The sequence below is a fragment of the Thermobia domestica genome, chromosome 17, assembly GCF_964235325.1.
Source record: "Thermobia domestica chromosome 17, izTheDome1.hap1.1, whole genome shotgun sequence".
NCBI classification, from domain to species: Eukaryota; Metazoa; Arthropoda; class Insecta; order Zygentoma; family Lepismatidae; genus Thermobia; species Thermobia domestica.
Genome location: NC_137470.1, coordinates 177,984,911 through 178,007,914, shown reverse-complemented (window position 1 = coordinate 178,007,914; position 23,004 = coordinate 177,984,911). Strand labels below are relative to the sequence as shown.

The 23,004-nt window shown below is 36.2% G+C and overlaps 1 protein-coding gene across 1 annotated transcript in view; it reads left to right on the top strand.

Annotated features, from left to right (window-relative positions):
• Positions 1-23,004, top strand: part of LOC145674515 (uncharacterized) — a 46,282-nt gene that overhangs the window by 11,538 nt on the left and 11,740 nt on the right. Inside the window, exon 2 of the mRNA XM_081744671.1 lies at positions 2,627-2,700. Coding sequence (XP_081600797.1) covers positions 2,627-2,700 — 74 coding nt within the window. The remainder of the gene's footprint in view (positions 1-2,626; positions 2,701-23,004) is intronic.

The following is a 23,004-nucleotide window of genomic DNA, read 5'->3' as shown; positions in this document are numbered from 1 at the left end:
GTGAGTGAGGTAGGAGTAAAATGAACATCTACGGCTGGGTTTCTTCATGTTTCTCCCGATTATTTTTACATTATTATTTCACCAAATTTGTTAATAAAGGGCACGGTGACTGCGTGATAGAGCGCTTTTTTTGGTGCATGAGATCCATGATTCAATTAATCCTGTTCTTAAGATTTTCGTTTTCTTGACAAGAAGTATATTGTAATATTCGGTACACGGTTTTTCCCGCTCACCGTTTATTATAATATATATATATATATATATATATATATATATATATATATATATATATATATATATATATATATATGCAGTTTATACACAAGATTACAAATGAGTAATTTTCAATTTGTCTCTAAATGTTCTTTACAATTAGACCTCCTGCTCGTTACATCGCGGTAAGTTTGTGGCGGACAACATCGTGTCCGTGGCTTTTCTCGAGTATTATAATTTCCTCACACATTATCATTCCACCAATTCTTCTATAAACATTCATTGGCTTAATCATCATCTCTCTTAGCCTAAAGGGCATAACGTACTTCACTTTGAGATTTTTATCTATACCATACTGTCTAATACAATGTTCACTTACATGTTACATTTTCTTTCTTTTCTCGACTAATGTTTAATCTAAACAGTGGCGGAGATAGCTTGGGCTCGGAAGCGCCTAGCCCCCCAGTTTTTTGAGTGAAAAAATAATAATTTAAGCTACCACTTGTATATTTCTGAAAGTTGATAATAAACTCATGGTGTACCTCTCGTAATCTGGTTCTGGATGCTTCCCCCATTTTTAACTTCTAGATCCGCCTCTGAATCTAAGAGAATCGCAAGGACATATATCAAGGACTACAGCTTGAGAAAAACTGCAAAGTAACAGAATTGCTGCACCTGTGCCTCCAGCTGATCTCCGATTTCGATCTTGATTTTTTCTTATATATTTTTTTTCTTTCATTCATTTAATACCTGTTATTTTGCTCTTGTAGATATCATCTTAAGTTCGCTGCTAAGCATCTCCTGTGTTCCATTTAGATCTGCTTCACTTGTTTCGAAAGCTCTGTTGTGTACACTCTAGTTTAAAAAAAAACAACGAAGTGAAAGCAGACATAATCATTATTAATATTAGATATATATAGAAGATTTTTTTTTCATTTTCCTAAGAAGAAATATGTATCCTTTTTTCTTAGCCTTGTTTTGTTGTTATTTTCACTCAATAGACCGATTGTAAGTAGGGTTACCAACCTTCTATATATCCAGTCTGGTGCATACTGACCAAATCACCAAGAGAAATAGAAGGTAATAGGTATATGAAGTAATATAAGTAATGTAGTATCGAAAACCAACGAGTATTAAAACTTAAGAACCCTCGTATAAAAGTACTTTAATTTAAAGTATTACGAGAAAAACTGTAAGTTCCGTTTTCTAAGATTTTCATTTTCCTGACAGGAAGTATATCGTAATATTCGCTACAGTACCAGTAAAAGTCCCCCCCCCTCACCTTTTATTATAAATGATGTCTATAGAGTTTGTACACAAGATTACAAATAAGTAATTTTCAATTTGTCTTTAAAAGTTCTTTACAATAGGATCTTCTGCTCGTTACATCGCAGAGGTTTGAAGCTTCCTGGTTAAAAATGACCCTGTCCGTTGCGGATGGGTCCATAGTACCTCTTGCCCATTGCAACGCAAAGGTGGGATTAGTATCTCCTGCCCGTTGCAGCTCGGAGATAGGTGAGGATACCTCTTGCCCGTTGCAGCTCAGAGGTAAGGCTAGAGGAGTCTCTCCCGCCCGTTGCAGCTTGGAGAAATAGATAGGAGATGACAGTTAACAATTGGCGTCTTCTGCCTCGAGGTGTTCATTTTTACAGGCGGAGCCTGTGGAGGGGTTGAAGGGGCCCTCTTCGTGTCTGCTCGTATTCTCTTCGTGTTCCATCGGGTGGTGATGGCATCCGTTGTCTATTTGCTGGTGCTTGTGCTGAAGTACGTGGTTTTGTTTGAAGCAGGGGATATTGCATCATATTGCAATATTTTATAAAGAACATACCACAAAAGGTTAAACTATTAACTAAAATCAAAACAAGGAAACAAATATTTTGTAATTAGGTTTGATAATGCTTTCTAAACATCCAGCAACACATCAGTCTTATTTCTTCTTAACATATGTAATATTCAACACAATTGAGCTATTTATATTCTCACCACATCAGGTGCGCACTCAGATATTTCTGTTGGGAGGTCCAAAGTCGGAAAGTTGGAGTGAGTCCAGGCTGGGTGAAACCCTCGTGACTTAGTTACCCTAATTAGCTGCCCATTTCAGCATTATGTGACTTAAGAATTGATCATGAGTTGATTCAAACTTGTTTTAAGTCTAAAAAATTTTCTAAACATATTGTTATAGCTCTATTTCACATTACAAGAAAGTAATTAGAAAATAAACCTGGGAAAGTGTATTTTTTGCTAAATTTATGTAGCCATAGGATTTATAATGGACAACAATTTTAAATAAAGTGAAGAAATTCTGAAACTCGGGCTCTGACAATTATCTTCAATGAATTTCTTGACTTCCATAACAAAATGATTTCTTAATTTCCATAAATCATTAAAAACTTTTCTCTTTCTTTTTTTGTAGCATATCCTGTGTGCATTGTTGGCCATGATTCTTGCAAGCGAAGCTTTCTTCATCCCCGTCTTTGTCAAGAAGTAGTAAGTACATTTTAAATATATACATTTTTTAAAAAAAAAATTCGTTAACTGTAATGATAGTTTGTTATTGCTTCAATTATTTTTTTCAGCTTGCATTATTTAAATGTCAATTCTACACACCTTAATCTATTTTATATATTTTTGAAATCCAGAAAATGTTGAAAATTAACAAAGTTATGATACTTTAAATCAAAGTTCTTTTTTCTTTTTTTTTTTTTCACTTTCACGTTCACTACATCCGAACCGATCAAATGGCACTTCTCAAATGACTGCCTGGTCCATAGGTATAACGAAAGGACGGGTGTTCTGAAGAAGTTTGATACTTCAAACATCTAGTACAGCCTTTCCCAACCTTTTCCATAGTGCAGCTCCCCTTTAGAAATCTTTCAGTTTTACGTCCCACGGTTATGCCGGTTAGGCTAAAGGTGATGATGAGAAATGAATGAAATGGTGGAATGAAGAAAATGGGAGGAGACGGGAGAACTCCGAGAAAACTCACGACCACGGTGTTTTTCCACCACAAAGTCCACACGGCGCGAGCTAGGATCGAACCAGAGACCCCAAGCACCGGAGGTGAACGCTCTACCACTGAGCAACCGCGCCCCCAGCTCCCCTTTAGAGTCTACTATACATGTGAAGAACTCCTTGCAATATATATGGTTAGTATTTATATTTCTTCACCATGTTAGTATATATATATATATATATATATATATATATATATATATATATATATATATATATATATATATATATATATGCATGTATTGTGTGAGTGTGAGTGTTTTTTTCTTCGTATTGGTATAATCATGTTGGTCCTGGGTTTCAAACCTGAGACCGGACACCTTGACTAAGATGTTGCAAATATATAAATAAATGCAGTACGTAAACAAAACTAAACTATAATAGCCTACCTATCAAGTATAGAAAAAAGTTTTTCTGAAGAAAATAAAATAAAATGTATTAACTTCAACAAGTTAACATGATAAGTATAGGCAACTTCTTGCAGGTCGAATATCACTTCTCATACAAATTGATTTGTCATTATTAATTCGATCATTTCACTTAAAATGGCGTATTTCTCACCACTGTGTATGCCTTTCTTAGATTGACTTGCAAACCCCCTGAGATCGTCTTGCGGACCCCAGGTTGGGAAATGTTGATCTAGTATATGACCCAAGACCTAAAACTCTGCAAATCGAAAATTTTTTTCTTTAGTTTTGACCAGCATTTTGGGATTTCAGTAAGAGTCTTCATCCCGGCGAAATTAAAATACCACTAATTTTGCAGTAATTATGTGATATCTTCAAATAGATAAAAGATAATCGAAATGTGGAACAAGAGCGCCCTAGACAATATTATTTTACATGAGAAACCGTTACCACGACTCACTTATCTGTTTTCGATTTCGAGACATTTTGAAAATCGGCATTTATTTTCGTGTTTCTAAACGGTTGAAAACGGAAAGCTACTAGGTGACTTGTGGTAACGGTACCTCATGCAAAATAATATTGTGTAGGGCGCTCTTGTTCCATATTTCAATTATCTTTTATCTATTTGAAGATGTCACATAATTACTGCAAAATTAGCGGTATTTTTATTTCGCCGGGATGGGTACTGTAACTGCTGGTCCATTCTTTAGAAATTACCCAATGTAACTGAACTTTTCTTCCATTTGACCTTAAGCTTATAGCTGAAATGTGGTTTAACATTGCTCATAATATTCTTCAACCAATTCCTTACCTTAAAATTCAAATAAGGAATATCACTTCTGAAAATATTTATAGATTTAAGAGCTACTTTCTAGTCTGTTATTGTTGAGGCGAACAATCAATTAATGCAAAATTTCTCCCTCTCTCTCTCTCTGATATTTTCCTTCGAATGTGTGAATCAATTTGTGTTTAGTTATGTATTTAGAACAGTTGTCCTTCATCCTGTCCGGATCATTAGCACTCTTGAGTTAAAAGTTTTATGATGTTAGCTAACAAAATGGAAAGTTGAAGAATACGCTGCAACATCATTCAGAGAAAGCAAGAGTAAACAACTTATATACTACTTTGGCTGAATTATTCGTGGGAGAATTAAACTGTATACACGCATGCGCTCAGAATGGTACACAACATCTTTTTTTATAGGGTTCTGTAAGCATTTTGCACAGAATACAAACACATACAGACACAACCGCAATTGGTCTGTTTAGACCAAATGTCTCCAATGGTGTTATTTAAAAAAAAAAAAATCAAGTTCGTAACAAATGAGAGAAAATGAGGAACTGTTGTTTTATTTTTCCCCTAAAATATCTTATTTTCCCTAAAAATGATATTGAAAATGGAATTGAAATACACAATGCCATTTGTTCATCAACGACACGTTTGTAAATACTCCTCAAACAAAATAAAACGAAATTCTCGCAAAGTGAAGTAAAAATGAAATTCCAAAATTCATGTCCTACAAGTATGCCTATTAGGCTAAAAGGTTGGTGACTAATGAAAGTGGATGCTTATGAAACAATTTGTGGAATAGAATTATAGGACATAACGGAAGTAATCCGAAAGAACTCAAGAACAAGAATTTGAGTTGAATTGATTTTGAGTTTAACGTCCCTTTCAGCAGCGAGGCTATATGAGACGTGACCTACTGATTAACGTGGAATCCGAACCACATCAGCTCCCGCCGAGAAATGAACCCGGGTCTCCCATGCCAAAGGTGCGTACACTAACCGCTTAGCTACGAAGGAGCTCATGCGCACAATTTATTTAATCAGACAACGCTCATTGGTTACTTTCAAATTGTTATCCTGATCAACTGATCACGTACATATATGAAAAAATAGTTACTTCATCACGTGAATGATAAATTATTGTAATTTAAAAAAACAAAAAAAAAACATGTAGGCCTATATTATAAAACAGATGAAATTCAATTATATTTTGAAAAGATGAAGTTAAACATAGGGAAAGACATGAACTTTTCATTCGTAACATTTTCAGTTCAAAATCCTTTAAAATTAAGTTATTTCAAGATACATTAAACCAGCGATTCCCAACCTTTTTCAACTTGCGACACACTACGGATGTAACTTGGATTCTCGCGGCACACTTACAGATATTATTATTTGTAAATATGAAACACAGTGGTAATTTTTTCTTTGATTACGGATCTTCGCACACAGAAGAAAGCTCGACCACTGTTTTTTTTTTTTTTTCCTGTGGTAAATCACTATGCTTATTTTTCATCCTAATTTAAAAACAGAAAACAATTGCAATGAAATATTGGAATCGGGTTTTTAAAAATACGCTTTCTTTTTCAAAAACTGTATTCAACCTTTTACTACAAAGGAAGATCACTTAATAACGAACGAACAAACAAACCTCTTTTACTTTTAAAACACAAATGTAGGTAATTTGTCGGAAGGATTGAATGATATTTTAAATTTTCAAGTTACGAAATTGGCTGCAACAATAAAGAAGCAATAATGGTCATAACAATAACAAATACCTTTCTCAACATCAGAAATGTACAGAAAAGTAACACAGCATGAAACTTAAAATTGTAGATTCATAGCAGAGGTTCATACTAATGTGAATACAAATATACATTTTCCCCTACGTTTTGCAACTTGATTGCTATAGAATTAATAATATTGTTTCGATTTCCTCGCGGCCCACTAGCGGCCCATTCACGGCACACCGGTTGGGAAACGCTGCATTAAACAGAACAAGCGGAAAGGGTCTCCAAAAATTTGAGATTGAAAATTTCTTTATTATGAATCTTTGATATCTTTCAGTTTAACGTCCCACGAGGGAGACGATGATTAAGGCAAGTGAATGAGGATGGAAGAATTGGTGGAACGAGAAAATGGGAGGAAACGGAAGTACCCCCAGAAAACCCACGGGTACGATGTTGCCCACCACAAAATTTCCTGACCGAGGATCGAACCAGGTACCCCATGCATCAGACAAAAGAGCTCTACCACTGAGCCACCGTGGCCCCAAATTTTTTATTCCAGTTCGTTATCGCGACATTTTACTGTAATGTGATGAGCAAATAATGAGTGCTGCTTTAAGATTACTGTAAAGGGACAAGTTTTGCCGATAGATGTCACTACAGTCTTCGTATCTCTCCCATGTATTTTTTACCTTTCACGAAAATTTACAATTTCTTTTATAAATTTCAACCTAGAGACTTCAAATTTTTAGAGAAGGAACTTCATAACCTATTAAAGGGAACAATCCGTGCCGATATTTTATTTAGAATTTTGTTCATTGTTGAAAGAGTTCGATTGTTAAAGACTTGGATATCCATTTCAACAATCAAGCCATTTCAACATTGAAGAAAATTCTAAATAAAATATCGACACGGATTATTGCTTTCGATAGATTATGAAGTTCCTTTTCTAAAAAAATTGAAGTCTGTAGGTTGAAATTTGTAAGAGAAATCGTGAAATTTCGTGAAAGATAAAAAATACATGGGAGAGATACGAAGACTGTAGTGACATCTATCGCCAAAACTTGTCCCTTTAAACCAACCTTAAACAACGAACTTTTTCAGACTTGTGAAAGCATCCTTCTACTGTATATTATGAATAAATACCCTGTACTCTTGAGAACAAAAATATATCACAGGGATATCTTCAACATAAGATGGAATAAATTACATTTCCATTAACACAAATCTTACCGTGTTTACGTTATTAGCCTACATATGCGTAGCAAAAAAGTGAGTATAAATGTTATTTTTTTAAAAAAAAGTTCCTGTTTTAAAGCAACAACTTTCCTCTATAGTCACAGCTTATTTTGTTTTACGCATACACTATTGTCATACATTGAGTTTAACTTTCCCCTTACTACACATTAAATGCAGCAAAATGACATGATATGTCAGTAATATTTTCCTTTTTTACAGCCAGTTTACTTTTCTTCTCAAAATATTTAAGAGGTTTATCTGTTTTACTGCTACCAGGTGATTCCAGTTTTTCACCAAAGCGAGCTGGATATAGCACCTACACACCAATTTGTCGCAATCACTTACAACATTATATTCTATTGAGACCTGTGGCAAAGAAATGGGTATATTTGTACTTTTAACTTACTTTTAAGCTCAAGATTGTTCCATAGAGGAGACGATGGATCAGTGATAGACCGTTTATCTCTGGTACGTGGGGTCCCTGATTCGATCCCTATTCAAGTAAGTTTGCGGTGGACAACATCGTGTCCGTGGGTTTTCTTAGGGTACTCAAGTTTCCTCCCACTTCCTCATTCCACTGATACGTTTATAATCATTCACTTGCTTTAGTTATCTCCCTTAGCTTAAAGGGCATAAACGTGAGACGTTAAATCGAAAAGAAAACATTATTTCGAGTGTTAGTACAATTGTATTTAATAATTTTATTTAATATTTTTTTAACATAAAATCAGAAGAACAAATGCTCCTACGTCTACAAAATAAAGGAACTAGGTGAAGTTGTTTGTGTAAATGATGTCAGTAACCGTTCTTTCCATCATACTTGGTTTACGTAATTCCATGAGTTTGCACTTCCTCGTTACGGAATGGCAATTGTGCCATTAAGCTCAATGGTATACATAAGCTGTTGATGCTCCTTTGAAATCAAATAAACGCTGAAACTCTGGTGTGGAGTTAAAAAAAATCACGCGTTAGATGTTTCAATTTCGTCCGGTAGATGTCAACCACTGAGTGCGTTTCCTATAATCTATTATTATGTTTGCCAAGAACAGAATTTAAAAAAAAAAAGTTTTCGTTCAAGAGTTACCTGTAAAGTAACGGACGTGAGTTATCCTTATCTGTTAGCACAATAATGAATTGACTCCTTGAACGAACTCGGCCGAAATAATCACTCTAAGTATATATTACAAACAAAAAAATAATAAATAAAATCCCTACACTCTTAGAGTTATTGTGTTCCCTAACGGACAAATATAAGTCGCCGTTATCCGTGATAATGTTAACGAATTGGCTCCATTAACAAACTCGACTGAGATAATCGTAGTAAGAAAAGTTACAAATCCTTTATCATAGGCAACCAACATTTCTCTGTCGCTGTACAGGTTGCATACAAATTAGGGAATGTTACAGATTTTAAACGGAGTATGAATAGCCATCGTTACCCATTAGGATGCTAACAGATTGGCTTCATTAACAAACTTGACTGAGATAATCGCAGTAAGAAAAGCTGCATATCCTTTATCATAGGCAACCAACATTTCTTTCCCATTGTACAGGTTGCATACAACTTAGGGAATTTTTCCGGTTTTTAAAGGAGTATGAATAGCCTTCGTTACCCATTAGGATGCTAACAGATTGGCTCCATTAACAAACTTGACTGAGATAATCGCAGTAAGAAAAGCTACATATCGTTTATCATAGGAAACCAACATTTCTTTCCCACTGTACAGATTGCATACAAATTAGGGAATGTTATAAATTTTAAACAGAATATGAATAGAAACCAATTAACCTCGCTGTTACCTTTAAGGTTTTACGGATTGAGTTCATTAACGAACTCGACTGATATATTCACTCTAGCTGTCTATTTCAAATAAAAAGAAAGAATTGAAAATTTTGCTTTCGTTCAAGAGTTATCCCGTAAAGTAACGGATAGACTTAATAATATTACAAAAAGTCCCATTGCCTGGTCCTAATAATGTCTCAGCAGATTAACATACGTTTGGTAATCTCGGATTACAACCTACCTTCAAAAATACACAATACACAATACCCGGAAATCCTAACTATATATAAAACTACATGAACTGACATAATATAAAAGGGTTCTTCCGGTTTATGTAGAAAGTTGATATTTGGCATGATGGTAGCTTTTCGGGACTAACCAAGTGGAAAATTGCCAAAAGTGAATATAATGTTTTAGTCACTTGGAATTGAAATAAAAAGTTGAAATTCGGTATGCTTATACGTTTTCGTTAGCGTAGCGTTAAATAAATAAATAGCCATATATATACAGGTATATATATAAATTCAATTGTTGAGTGGTTTTATGGGTGACTGAAAAATCTTTCCCATATTATTTACATGGGACATCTTCTACGCCCCAAAATGTTTAGGCACTCCCGGCAGGATTGAAATGATGGAATTTGGCATGATTATAGCCTTCCAGGACTACCCCACAGAAAAATTGCCAAAAGTGAATATTTTCCGTTTTTGATGGGTCTAAAGGAGAGATGAAGAAATTCCCACGTTATTTAAATGGGCATTTTCTTGTGATACAAAATCTTGTCTTTAGATAGCTGAAATAGGAAAAGAAACTTAAAATTTGATAGAATTGTGGGTTTAAGTGGAAGGAAATGGAAGTATCCCAAGAAAACACATGAAAACTATCTTGTTAACACAAGTTTACTTGGCCGCGGATTCGAACATTAGGCTAAAGAAGACGATAATTAAAGTAAGTGAATGATAATGGAAGAATTTATGAAATGAGAAACTGGGAGGAAACGGGAGTAGCTCGTTAAAATCCACGAACACGATGTTGTCCACCACAAACTTACTTGAATAGGGATCCAATCAAGGACCCCACTCGCAATAGGTAAGCGCTCTACCACTGAGCCTCTCGGCCCCCATCTTTAGTCGTAATTTAGTGTTACTTTTCAGCAGCTAGGCTATGTGAGACGTGAACCTAGAATTTAAAATGGTACCAAATCGCTGTAATCAGGGATAACCCTAGGCAATTTGCCATCCCGTGCAATGCTATCATTTGCTGCCTCCCTTTCTCCAGAAAGAACAAATCTTAAAAGTCACGATTTCAAGTATGCTACTCCATCATGAACAACGAAGGGGATGGAAAAACACTTGCACTCAGAAAGGCCTAAACACCACAAACACAATCTCGTTGTCCCTTTTTTCTTTAAATAATAAGCTATTATGTTAATGAAAGATAAAGCAAACACACCTGCAGAGGAAACAGTTTTCCTTTTTATAGAATTCAATATCAAGATTAAATCTCAATATAAATATTTACAATTTCAGTACAAATAGATCTTTTATCTTTATTTATTGATTTTCCTTCTACATCTGTTAAAATATTTAAAAAAAACTTTTTTCCTCCTTCAATTATACGGAACTTATTTGTGACAAAGAGAAGATTAGTTTTCATATTAAGACTGTGATACTGATAACTAACTAAATGGAACAGGCGTTCGCTACTGTTCGAGAATTGAGTTCTTGTATTTGACAACAATCAAGCAATTCATGCTGGGATTTGTTTTACCATTTGCTTTAGCACTGTCCATGTGACCTTAAACTAAAGCGACCTAAACACGATTTATGAATGTAGTATTCAAATAGAAGGTTAGCTTAGTAAATTTAGCTACCATAATCATGAAGTATGTTTCCAACAAGAAATATTTATTTTAAATAATACAGCTATGACAAATTTTACCGACCCCTACAAATGCACGTGTTGTATGTATGGTGGAGTCGGCTCTGACTGTAATGCTTTCAAACTTGAAACCTCTTCCACTCGCAATCAAAACCGGTGACCACCTACTTCGCTACCCACTACACCAACACAGAGTACAAAAAGAAATCTTCCCATTCTTATACAATAGCATAATTTGGAAAACTAATGGAAAGAAAAGAGTTATAGATAAAAAAAATAAATAAAATAAAACAATCGAGGTGGAACATAACATTTCCTTGATGCGCGTGATCGCTAAAACAACCACAATTTTTTTTTTAGTTTCTTTTCAACCGGATAATCATCTTGTAAAAAGCAAAACGTGAACACATTTTTTTTTTCATTTAGAAACCAGCTCTTGTAACAGTAGGGGAAAGGGAACTACGCCCCACTTTAACGGAAAATAAACTTTTTTCCTGCTCTTCAGTTACTGCCGAAACTAGAGTAAGGTCAGTGAAAGTATTTCAAATTGGTAGAAATGACATGAGTCCACTCTCATAAAGCAATCAAAGATTATTTCCATTGTAGTCACAATCACATAAAAAAGAACTGTTCTTAAGCATGAAAACCACAGTTTACCTTGAACTTGGCAACAAGACTACAAACCTCACGCACGACTAGATTCTTGCAGTTTTGAAAAATAGTAATAATTTGGCGAACAGCATAATTAGAGTGAGTCTTTACGGATGGAAGGAAATATTAATCCTGAGACTATAGACTCGAGTATGTAGGACCCAGAACAGTGATGGATCTAGCCTGGGGCTGGGGGGCCTAGTCCCCAGTTTTTGAGTGACAAAAATACTTGAAACTATTATTTATATATTTTTAAAAGTTTATTTTTACTTTTTATTCTACTTTTTTTTGAAATATTAAATATAGTTTCAGCTGGGCAATGTGTAAAACAATACTTAACGTTAACAATTTCAACGTCCAACCTAGCCATAATATTCATCGGGAGAGAGTTAACAGAAGGTCCCATGAAAAGTTGTAAACTCGTGATAGGTCTATCATAGTCTGGGTTCCCCCGCAGTTTTTACATAGCTGTCCCCTGCAGTGTAACAGCTTGTTTTAGGCGTCATCCTGAGTGAGGGTTTTTCCTATGGTATCCCCATTCACACCAGACAAATGCCTGGATGGTACCTGACATACAGGTTTCAGGACGCTTCCTTGCTTCCCCGGGTAGTGTGTTCGCCGAGGAACGTCATTCCTCATATGCGACGGGCTTAAGGCCACACATGCCGGTACGGCCCAGGAATTTGTATGAATAAATAAATAAATAAATTTACTCATAACAGAGTTAGCCTATGGTTCCGGACTTTTGATACACCCGGTTTTTGATACACTCTAGATTTCGTCCTATATAGATTCACTACTGATGAAATGAACAATGTAAATACAAAACAAATAATCCATTAACTCAGAAGTAAACGAGGATCGGTGTCTTCCCACTTGCGACAGTCCTACTAGCGACAGGAACTGTTAACTGTCCTATGAGCGACCGATTCGATCTGTTAACTGCTCTATGAGTCACCGATTCGTTCATACTAAGATAATGGAAGAAGATAAGGTTCTCTCTTCTTTAACTTGTTTCATGCTAATGTGATTTAGAAACTAACAAATTGTACTATGAAAAATTTCGCTCTATCTGAATTTAATACGTGAGAATGCTTTCATTACATTAACAATCATTTATACGTTTTTCCTAATATTATATTTTTGAATTAATTTCTATTAATACATTGACTATATCAAGGGGAAAACTAACTAAATACTTTCTAAATACTAACTAAAAACTAACTAAATACTAAATACTGCCTTTGTCTATGATTCTAATATAATTAAAAATTTCATGTTAAAGTTATACGGAGCATAAGTTTAGGTTGAATATGTCTATGGCATAAGAAAGAAATCAGAAAGAGGTAGGGGCGCCCGAAGAAAATTTTCTAGGGAAGGGCATCTCCATGGTTGCTGTATCACGTCTTGTATATCTAATATTTAATATATGTGGTTTGCTATATTACGTATACATTTTTGTGAGCCAGGGGGGCAATCCCTGCCTTCCCATCGGGCGCCCATGGAAAGAGGATGTTCATCACTTAAGAATATCAAAGAAATCTAAACACACGGTGTATTTGAAGAAATTATTACACAAGTTACAAATCTCTCGCAGAACACAACAGTTCGTCTAGTTATAAGGTACTATTTCAGATTGCTACACGACAAGCTTTTATGTATAAGTCAAAACAAGGAAGGAGGGCAAATTAAGCAATTAGTTTACGTTTTAGTAGCTTACAATAGGGAAGAAGGTAGTTTAAAGAGTTTGTTTACCTTATGGATTGTTTAGAGTGAACTGCATTGTAATTGGTGGGATTGGTTGAGAATAGCCAATCAGATATAAGAGATCTCAAAAGCTGTCTTTTGTCACTGACATTTTTTTTTTCATTTTATTCACGGCGAAACTGTTACACGTTTAAGATTTTCAAAATAAAATATATTACTGGGCTTAATGAGTAATTAGATTTGAATCAAATTAAGTACAGAAAACAGACCTTTTGAAGAAAGGGGATTTTGTAACTGGATTTTCAATAATTACATAGAAATATCCCTGTTGTCTTGTTAAGTTATTTGATATGTTTTATGTCAAATCTAACTCAAAATTAAAATAAGTTTTATTTGCACTCACAGTAGAGGAAAAATATATTTGACGAACAATGTCACTGGCACGTACATATTTCATACCAAGGTTGTTCGAGCGCTAATAACGCCAGAGGCAAACATAGTTTACGAGATGGAATCATATCATCATCCATCATCCCAATGTAAATGAACCGGTCGCTCATAGGAGAGATAACAGTTCCTGTCGCTAATAGGACTGTCGCTTCTGAGACTAATTCCGAGGATCCCCGCTTGACTTAGTGGCTAGCACGCTTGCATTTGGTGCGCGTGGTCCCGAGCTCAATTCCCGGTGGGGGTACAGTTGAACGAAAAAAGTGGTTCGGATTCCACTATAATCAGTAGGTCCCGTCTTCCTTAGCCGCCCAGGCATAATCGTTGGACGTTAAACTCAATCGAACAAAAGAAATCCCAATTTGGTGAGGTTTTTGGTATGTCAATCTTTTTATTTTCTTTTTTTATTCAAAATTAAAGGAAGTTGCGCATTTTATGTTTCGGGCATCTTATTGTATCCCTTTCCCTTTTGCGTGACAAAGATAGAACATACATTTTAAGTTCAAAGGGTTTTTTCCCATTTTACTGTTCTTCTTGCAGGTGTCCAATGGATCACCCACTCGCTCGCTCCTTTGAACCTATCATGACTAGTCCAAGAAACTAGGACCAGAAACACTCACAGTTCTAATGATAAATCTTCATAAGTGCCACCAATGACAATCCTAGCTTTAATTTCTTGGAGGAGGCGAAACAGAGGGGCAGATACATTTTGGGGGCACCTTTTTTGTATACCAAAAATGACAGTTCTATATAAGTTCACCTACATTATAGTAGAGCAGCGTTTCCCAACCTTTTCCATACAGCGGCCCTCTTTAGATTTTACAATACATGTGAAGAGGACCCCCTGCAATATATACCGTGGTTAGTATTTACATTTCTTCCCTATATATATAGGGAAGAAATATATGTATGGTGGGTGAGTGTTTTTGTTATTCTTTACAGTTGTATAATCATGTTAGTGGTATGATGCTTGCTCCGTAATCGGCTGGTTCTGGGTCTCAAACCTGGGACATGACACCTTGACTAAGATGTTACAAATATATAAATAAACCACAGAAAATAGCTTAGCCAAGGGTTTTTGACAAGTGAAAAAATGCCGAGCAAAAATTTCTCATTCCCTCTTTCGTTTTCGAGTCATCTATTGTGTCAAAGAATATTTTCGTTTGAAGATATTTTACAAACACGTACATTAGTCTCTACACGCTTTTTGGCTCTGTTAAAAAAAGAAAATGCTGTTGGAGTACAGGAAACTTCTTGTAGGTCGAATATCACTTTTCACGAAATTGACTTGCCATTGTTAATTCGATTCATCATCATCATAGGTATTCTGCCTTTGTTGGCAGGTCACTTGCCGCAGCTGAGAAGCTTCCATGCTCCACGGTCCTCCGCTAACATCTTCGTCTTCACGTATGATCTTTCCGTTTTAATATCATCCATCAATTGTAGTCTCCTTCGTTCCCTCCCTCTCTTTACCGCCACCATACCCTCTAGGACGTCCCTCATGATACAATTTCTTCTTAGGCAATGTCCCAACCAGTTTCTCTTCCTCTTCCTAATAATATCTAAAAGTGTTCTTTTCTCACCCACCATTTCTAACACTCTCTCATTCGTTTTCAGCTCGACCCAACTAATTCTTTCCATTCTTCTCCACACCCACATTTCGAAGGCTTCCAGTCGATTTTCGTCATCTTTACGTAATGTCCACGTTTCCGCCCCATACAGTACAACACTCCACACGAATCATTTTATGAGTTTTTTTTTTCAACTCTTTGTTCAAGGTCCCACAATACAGACTTTTCTTTGTTTTAAAGGCTTCTTTCGCCATTCCTATCCTTGGTTTTATTTCACGTTCGCATTTCATGTCATTACTAAGAATACTACCTAGGTATCGAAAACTATTCACTTGTTCTATTTTCTCCCCTCCTACTTTTATATTTGACACAGACCCCTTCGTTCCAATCACCATGGCTTTTGTCTTTCTAACATTTATTTTCATCCCATATTCTTCAAAGCCCTTTCTCATTTTTTCTGTTAATTCGATTATTGAACTTAAAATGGTTTATTTCTCATCATTGTGTGTGCCTTTCTCCGATTGGCTTCCGGATCCCTTGAGATCGTCTTGCGGACCCCAGGTTGGGAAAGAGTATGTCTAAAGGGGCAGTCGGGGAGCGTACGATGGCACCGGAGGGCGCCACCTTGCCCCCGCTCTAGTGTCGTCATTGAGTATAACACATATTTGTTAAACTCTGACATAGGCTGTAATCACACAGCCTGAATCAACTAAAAACAAATGAAATGAAATATTCCACTTTAAAATTCCATGTTTATACCCTTTAGGCTAAATTAGACAACGATTAAAGCAAGTGAATGAGGAAGGAAGAATGAGAGTGTGGGAGGAAACGGGAGTAACCCGAGAAAACCCCGAACACGATGTTGTCCACCACAAATTTACTTGGCCGGGTATCGAATCAGAGACCCTACGCACCAGAGGTAAGAGGTCTACCAATGAACCACCGTGCTCTCACTCGACTGAAAACAGTACGTATTTCTATTTCATAAGAAATTAATGTTGTAAGTTAATAAAAGAAAACCTTTGGAGGGGGCCTGCTCTTCCAGTGAATCCGCCACTGAACACTATTTGGTTTTAATTGAGACTTCCTGGAAGATTTGAACCTTACAACCATGTACGTACACGTAAAGTCAGCAATCTAACCATTTTTTTAACCGCTTGTCTATGAGGGAAGACTTATTTATTTATTTATTTATTAACTTATTTATTTACTGAAATAGAACAAATAAATTGTAATATTCTTTGTACTGTTACACCCTGTATCTACATCACCATTCGTGAATATAGTCAGTCACCGCATACAAATTTGTTGGTTATGCTGTAGATTGTACCACAGACAATTCTGACGCGCAACGTTATTACAACTGTGATATGAATTCTTAAAATGTTTGTATCTTATTCATTATAGCTTTGGAAATATTCCACAGTATTAAACAAAACAAACCTGGCTAGAGCATCAAATATATCTCGACAATGTAACACAAGTATTATTAATATATATTTCATACTTCGGTCAGGTTTGTTTTATTAATACCGCGTTAAAATATTTGATAGAATTGCCGTACAGATGGCACTAAAACCAAATAAACTTTTTTTAAAAGTATTATTTTAAGAAACACATAACTTGGGATTTTGTAAACATACTTTTAGAAATAATGGACCAATTAGGTTTTGAAGAATAAATAAATTTTCCAGCCTTAATTAGTAGAATTTATTGTTTTTCCTTTTACACTAGTGCCACCTATGGGGCAATTCTGTGAACTATTGAAACCTGAACCTACCAGTCCAGTCAGCCGTTATTCATCTGAATTAATCTCGACTCACCCTTTGTGTCGGTGAATTTTTTGTCGTGTTCATCCATAGTTTTCAACAACAGAAGAACATTAGAAATTGTCTCTGCGAATTTATGTGAAGAATTGTAGCAATTCACTGTGTGAAGCAGTTTAGTTCAGTTCAGTTCAAAACAGATTAGTATTATTGTTATCAGTTTTGTAGAGGAACAGCATTTCATTCGTAATTCCTCTTTGCTTAAGGATTATCATCTTTACATATAAGAAATAGGGGGGCGCGGTGGTTCAGTGGTAGAGCGTTCACCTCCGGTACTTGGGGTCCCTGGTTCGATCTCAGCTCGCGCCGTGTGGAGTTTGTGGTGGACAAACACCGTGCTCATGGGTTTTCCCGTTTCCTCCCACTTTCTTCATTTCACTCATCTCTCGTCATCACCGCCTCATTTAGCCTAACCGGCATAACCGTGAGACGTAAAACTTAAAGATTTCATTTTCATATAATAAATATTATGTTCAATAGCATAGAAAATCTTGCTCTTCTTGCTATTTTATCTTCCACCATACATTTTGTCGTCTTCTTACTAAGGCAAGTTCTGCTTCTGAAATTATTATATTTAAGACAACATTACTTTTGAGTTACGTGGAAAGCATCTACTTCCTTATAAATATTTTAGAATTTTCGACATTTTAAAAATCAATTTTAATGGAGTTAATTTTTCTGCCTGCTTCTATTTGAGTACGTGTCACACAAGGATAGCGCAGTCAAGTTTACTAAGACCAGACAAAAGGATCCCAGATTATTCTAGTTTTGACTTTGTGGTGCAATCACAATGAATCTTGTACAGTAAAGTCCTTAGGAGTCCTTATCACTGCGAAATTAAAATACCGCTAATTTACAGTAATTATGTGATATCTTCAAATAGTTACAAGATAATCGAAAAGTGGATCAAGACCTCCCTAGACGACGTTATTCTGCATGAGGTACCGTTATCAAGAGTCACCTAGTAGCTTTCCATTTGCAGTTATTTAGAAACGCGAAAATAAATGCCGATTTTCTAAATGGCTGGAAATCGAAAGTAGATAAATGAGTCGTGATAACGGTATCTCACACAAAATAATATTGTCTAGGAAGATCTTGTTCCACTTTTCGATTATCTTTTATCTATTTGAAGATATCACGTAATTACTGTAAAATTAGCGGTATTTTAATTTCGCAGTGATGAGGCCTCTTAAGTTGCCTAACACGTCATAATAGGCAGTGTACAAGAAGTGTGTAGTGATCAGTTGGCATAATTTTACAGATCAAGCAACGCTCAAACATCAAGTTCATGTGCAAATTGAAAAAAAAATCTGCTTCAAAGACTTTGATAGCATGGGCGCCCGCAGGATATTTCCAAGGGGGGGGCAAGACACACACACACAATTGCTAGAATGAAACCCAACAAAACAAAACTTCATTGTTATCAGCACCACGTCAGCAAAAGAAACAAGAAAGAGGGAAATTATCTTTTCAACTCAACTGACGGATATCATCATTCAAAACACTTAGCATCAGGTTGAATATAATTATTACTGAAAAAAATATAAAATATCACATGGGGAGAGAAGTAGATTAAAATCTTAGGGATGTATTTGACTAAATTTTGTTACTCTAAATCATTTAGTGTATGTTGATTTTAAAAGTATACTATTGTCACCAGAAGAGCCTATAAATGTTAATCTTTTTCGAAAATCCAGGGAGGGGAAATTACCCCCTCTTGCCCCCTCTATGGGCGCCCATGTTTGATAGCCTTAAAGGTCTTCATCCCGGCGAAATTAAAATACCGCTAATTTTACAGTAATTATGTGATATCTTCAAATAGATAAAACATACTGAAAATGTGGAACAAGAGTGCCCTAGACAATATTATTTTACATAAGAAACCATTATCACGACTCACTTATCTGCTTTCGATTTCGAGCCATTTTGAAAATCGGCATTTATTTTCGCGTTTCTAAACAGCTGAAAACGGAAACCACTAGGTGACTTTTGATAACGGTACCTCACGCAAAATAATATTGTCTAGGGCGCTCATGTTCCATATTTCTATTATCTTTTATCTATTTGAAGATATCGCATAATTACTGTAAAATTAGCGGCATTTTAATTTCGTCGGGATGAAGACTCTTAAAAACAGTTTAGCACTATCGGATGTTTGGGTCTTCCCAAAGGTAAAAATGGGCCTCAAAGGTACCTGTTTCGCCACCGCAGAACAGATCAAAACGAACAAGACGGCTAAACTTCAGAAGATACCAAATGAAGACTCTCGCCCATGTTTGCAGCAATGGCAGGATCGGTGAAGGAAGTGTATGTATTCCGAAGGTGTCTACTTTGAAGGCAATTAAGTAAATGTATACTTATATTATGTCAATTAAGAGTTACAATATAATTCCGGGAAGTTTTTGACTGTTCCTCGTATATCGAACGAATGTTTAATATAGATTTTCGTTTAGAAATCTCGATTTTGCTTTTAATATTAGTCGAAATTATTAAACATAACTTTGGATGTTTAAGAGTCATCATCCCGGCGAAATTAAAATACCGCTAATTTTACAGTAATTATGCGATATCTTCAAATAGATAAAATATAATTGAAATATGGAACAAGAGCGCCCTAGACAATATTATTTTGCGTGAGGTACCGTTATCACAAGTCATCTAGTGGCTTTCCGTTTTCAGCTGTTTAGAAACGCGAAAATAAATGCCGATTTTCAAAATGGCTCGAAATCGAAAGTAGATAAGTGAGTCATGATAATGGTTTCTCATGTAAAATAATATTATCTAGGGCGCTCTTGTTCCACATTTCGATTACCTTTTATCTATTTGAAGATATCACATAATTACTGTAAAACTAGCGGTATTTTAATTTCGCCGGTATGAAGACTCTTAAAGCAAGAAGAAAGTTTCTTACTATGTTCTTGAGTAAGATGAAAATGTTTAATATGGACAACCTGTCTGTTATAAATGTCAAACATAACAGGTTGGAAGTTTTCTTGAAGTATCTGATAATTGTAGATGAGACATCCGAAAGAAAAAAAAAACTCACTTTCCCCACTCGGAATATATTAAAGATCTTGAATACTGAAAGTGGAAGGGGAATAAGATGAAAGTTCGTATCGAAAGCTCTCATCGGAAGACTGCAAGAAACAAAAAGTAGGCGGACAAGTTACAAGTTTAAAGAAGTTGACCACTTTCTACAAAGAGTGACCTTCGGTGGCCTTTCCAACATCTCTCTTCGGTGTCACCACACGTGTTTCCGTTACTTTTTCCTTCATTGTCATGATGGTTCTTGGACCTCATTTTAGTTAGAATAGAATTTTGGAGGTGGATATAACAAGCGATTTTGCACGTCGTGCTCCTGTGCTGCAAGTGTATGGGAATATTATTATTGTTACTAAGTTTTCTGCCGTTTGGCAGGTCCTGGAACTAATGAGGGTTTCTTCTTCTTCTTAATTTTCAGTTTGGGCCTGGAAATGTTTCTTCCACGTTTCTCGATTTTCAGCTTCATCTTTTAACTCCAAATATTTTCTTCTGTTTTTCAAATCGTTGATCACTTGTGTTCTTCTTCTTCCTATTCCTCGCTTTCCTTCCATCTTTCTTTCTATGGCGGTGTGCAGAAGACAATTTCCTCGCAAGATGTGTCCAATCCAATTGGCCTTTCTACGAAGGATGGTGGCTAGAAACGTCCTCTTCTCTCCTATCCGTTTTAAAACTTCTTCATTTGTTACTCTTTCTGTCCATTTTATCTTCTCATCTCCCTCCAACACCACATTTCGAAGCTCTCTATATATTTCTTTTCTAACTTCCGTAATGTCCAAGTCTCTGAACAACAGAGTTCAATACTCCATATATAGCACTTGACCAATTTCTTCCTTAGCCCAATGTTAAGCCTGCTAGTAAAGAGTGATCTTTTCTTGTTGAATGTTTCTTTGGCTATGGCAATTCTCGACCTGATCTCTCTAGTGCAGTACGTGTTTTTCGTCAAAATACTTCCCGGATATTTGAAATGGTCGATCTCTTCAAGCACTCTTTTTTCTAATCTGTATGGGAGTACCACGAGTAAATGAAATGAAATCTTCAGAGTAGATAGAAGTACTGCAAGGAAATGGTATGGAGCTTTATAGTAAATGGAAGTAAAGGTGAGCTCCCATTCAGAACATAATAAAATGACCTACCATAACTGAGTTTCATGACCTGGCACACTGACGTGGTGATGAAGTCTATCGTCTCTTTCCAACATCACACCTATATAAGACAGGGCCCTGTAGTTTTAAGCTGCAATTCGAACCACTTTAATATGCACAAATTTCAATGCTCTCCTACCGGGAATCGAACCGGGTACCATGTGAACGAAAGGCGCACGTACTAACCACTCGACCAGCAGGGAGGGAGAAGGTGTTATGGTTAGCAGCACTCTTTGATGGCCTTTACTCCCAGGGTTTCCGAAGTTCTCACACTTCACAAAGGCTGGATGAACAATTAAGTTCTATTTGGACAAGAGAATAGGCCTATATCAAGCCTCTACTAGGGATCGAGTGGCCCTGCGTAGCGTACTCGCTAACTTTCTCGCTTTTGGTGCGAGCGGTCGTGGGTTCGATTCTGAGTGGGGACACTCGGTCGAAAAAGTGTAAAAACTTTTTCAGGGCAACCATCCTGAGTGAAGTAGGTACACGAGGCAAATGACAGGGTGGTACCTAATATATATTTCCCAGGCCGCTTCCTTCCATCTCCAATTCTTTCTTTCTTCCATTTCCTCGGATAGTGTGATCGCCGAGAGACGTCATCCCTCATATGTGACGGGCTAACATGGCCACAGATGCCGAAAGCTCAGAAATCCAATTCCTAAATTCCTACTGGGGATCGAAACCGAGCCGTTTGGTTAAAAGGGGAAACTCCTTGGCTATTATAAAGTTGTTCTCGTATACGAAAGCATTTGTGTCTAACTGGAATGGGTTTATCTAAGGTAAATAAATATATTAAAATTAACGAAAGTTAACCACATTGAAGTCTTTATACTTTCTTTCAGACAGCTAAACTATGCTTAGTATAAGTAATAAGGGTCTTACAGAGACGGTACGTTCGTCCATTTGTCGACAGGTATCAACAGTAAAGTACTTAGAATTTCATGAAGGGATAAGGGGTTCAAGCACCCAATTTCATTATCGTTTAAGGAAAGCGTAGTCTTTTGTGTATAACTGAATTTCCGGACGTAGCCCAGTGTTGGCAGGTTTCCTTAAGAAAATTTCCCTCGACTTACACAAAATTTTCCCTTTTCTTATCAAGTTTTCCGTTGGTTGTTGAGTTGAGTTTGAGTTTAACGTCCCGTTCAGCAGCGAGGCTATATGAGACGTGAACCTACTGGTCAACGTGGAATCCGAACCACATGAGCTCCCGCCGGGAATCGAACCCGGGTCTCCCACGCCAAGGCGCGTACGCTAACCGCTTAGCCACGAAGGAGCTCTCTAGATTGTTGACTGTCCAATTTCTATGACAGAAGTTATGTGATCCGATTAACTTAGATATGTTAAAGGAACAGGCAACCACATTTGTTTTATTCATTTGCTTTCTCTTCTGTTATTTTTACTTTATACTTCCCCACTTTTTTTTTTTTACAAAAAAAAAAATACAATTAGTCAATAATGATTACAAATTGTGCTTCCTTGAACAGACACACAATATTGCTTTTGTATTGGTTTATTTTTCAAGAGCAAATAAAATTTTAAGCATTTGTATTACTCAATCAGTCAGTGCC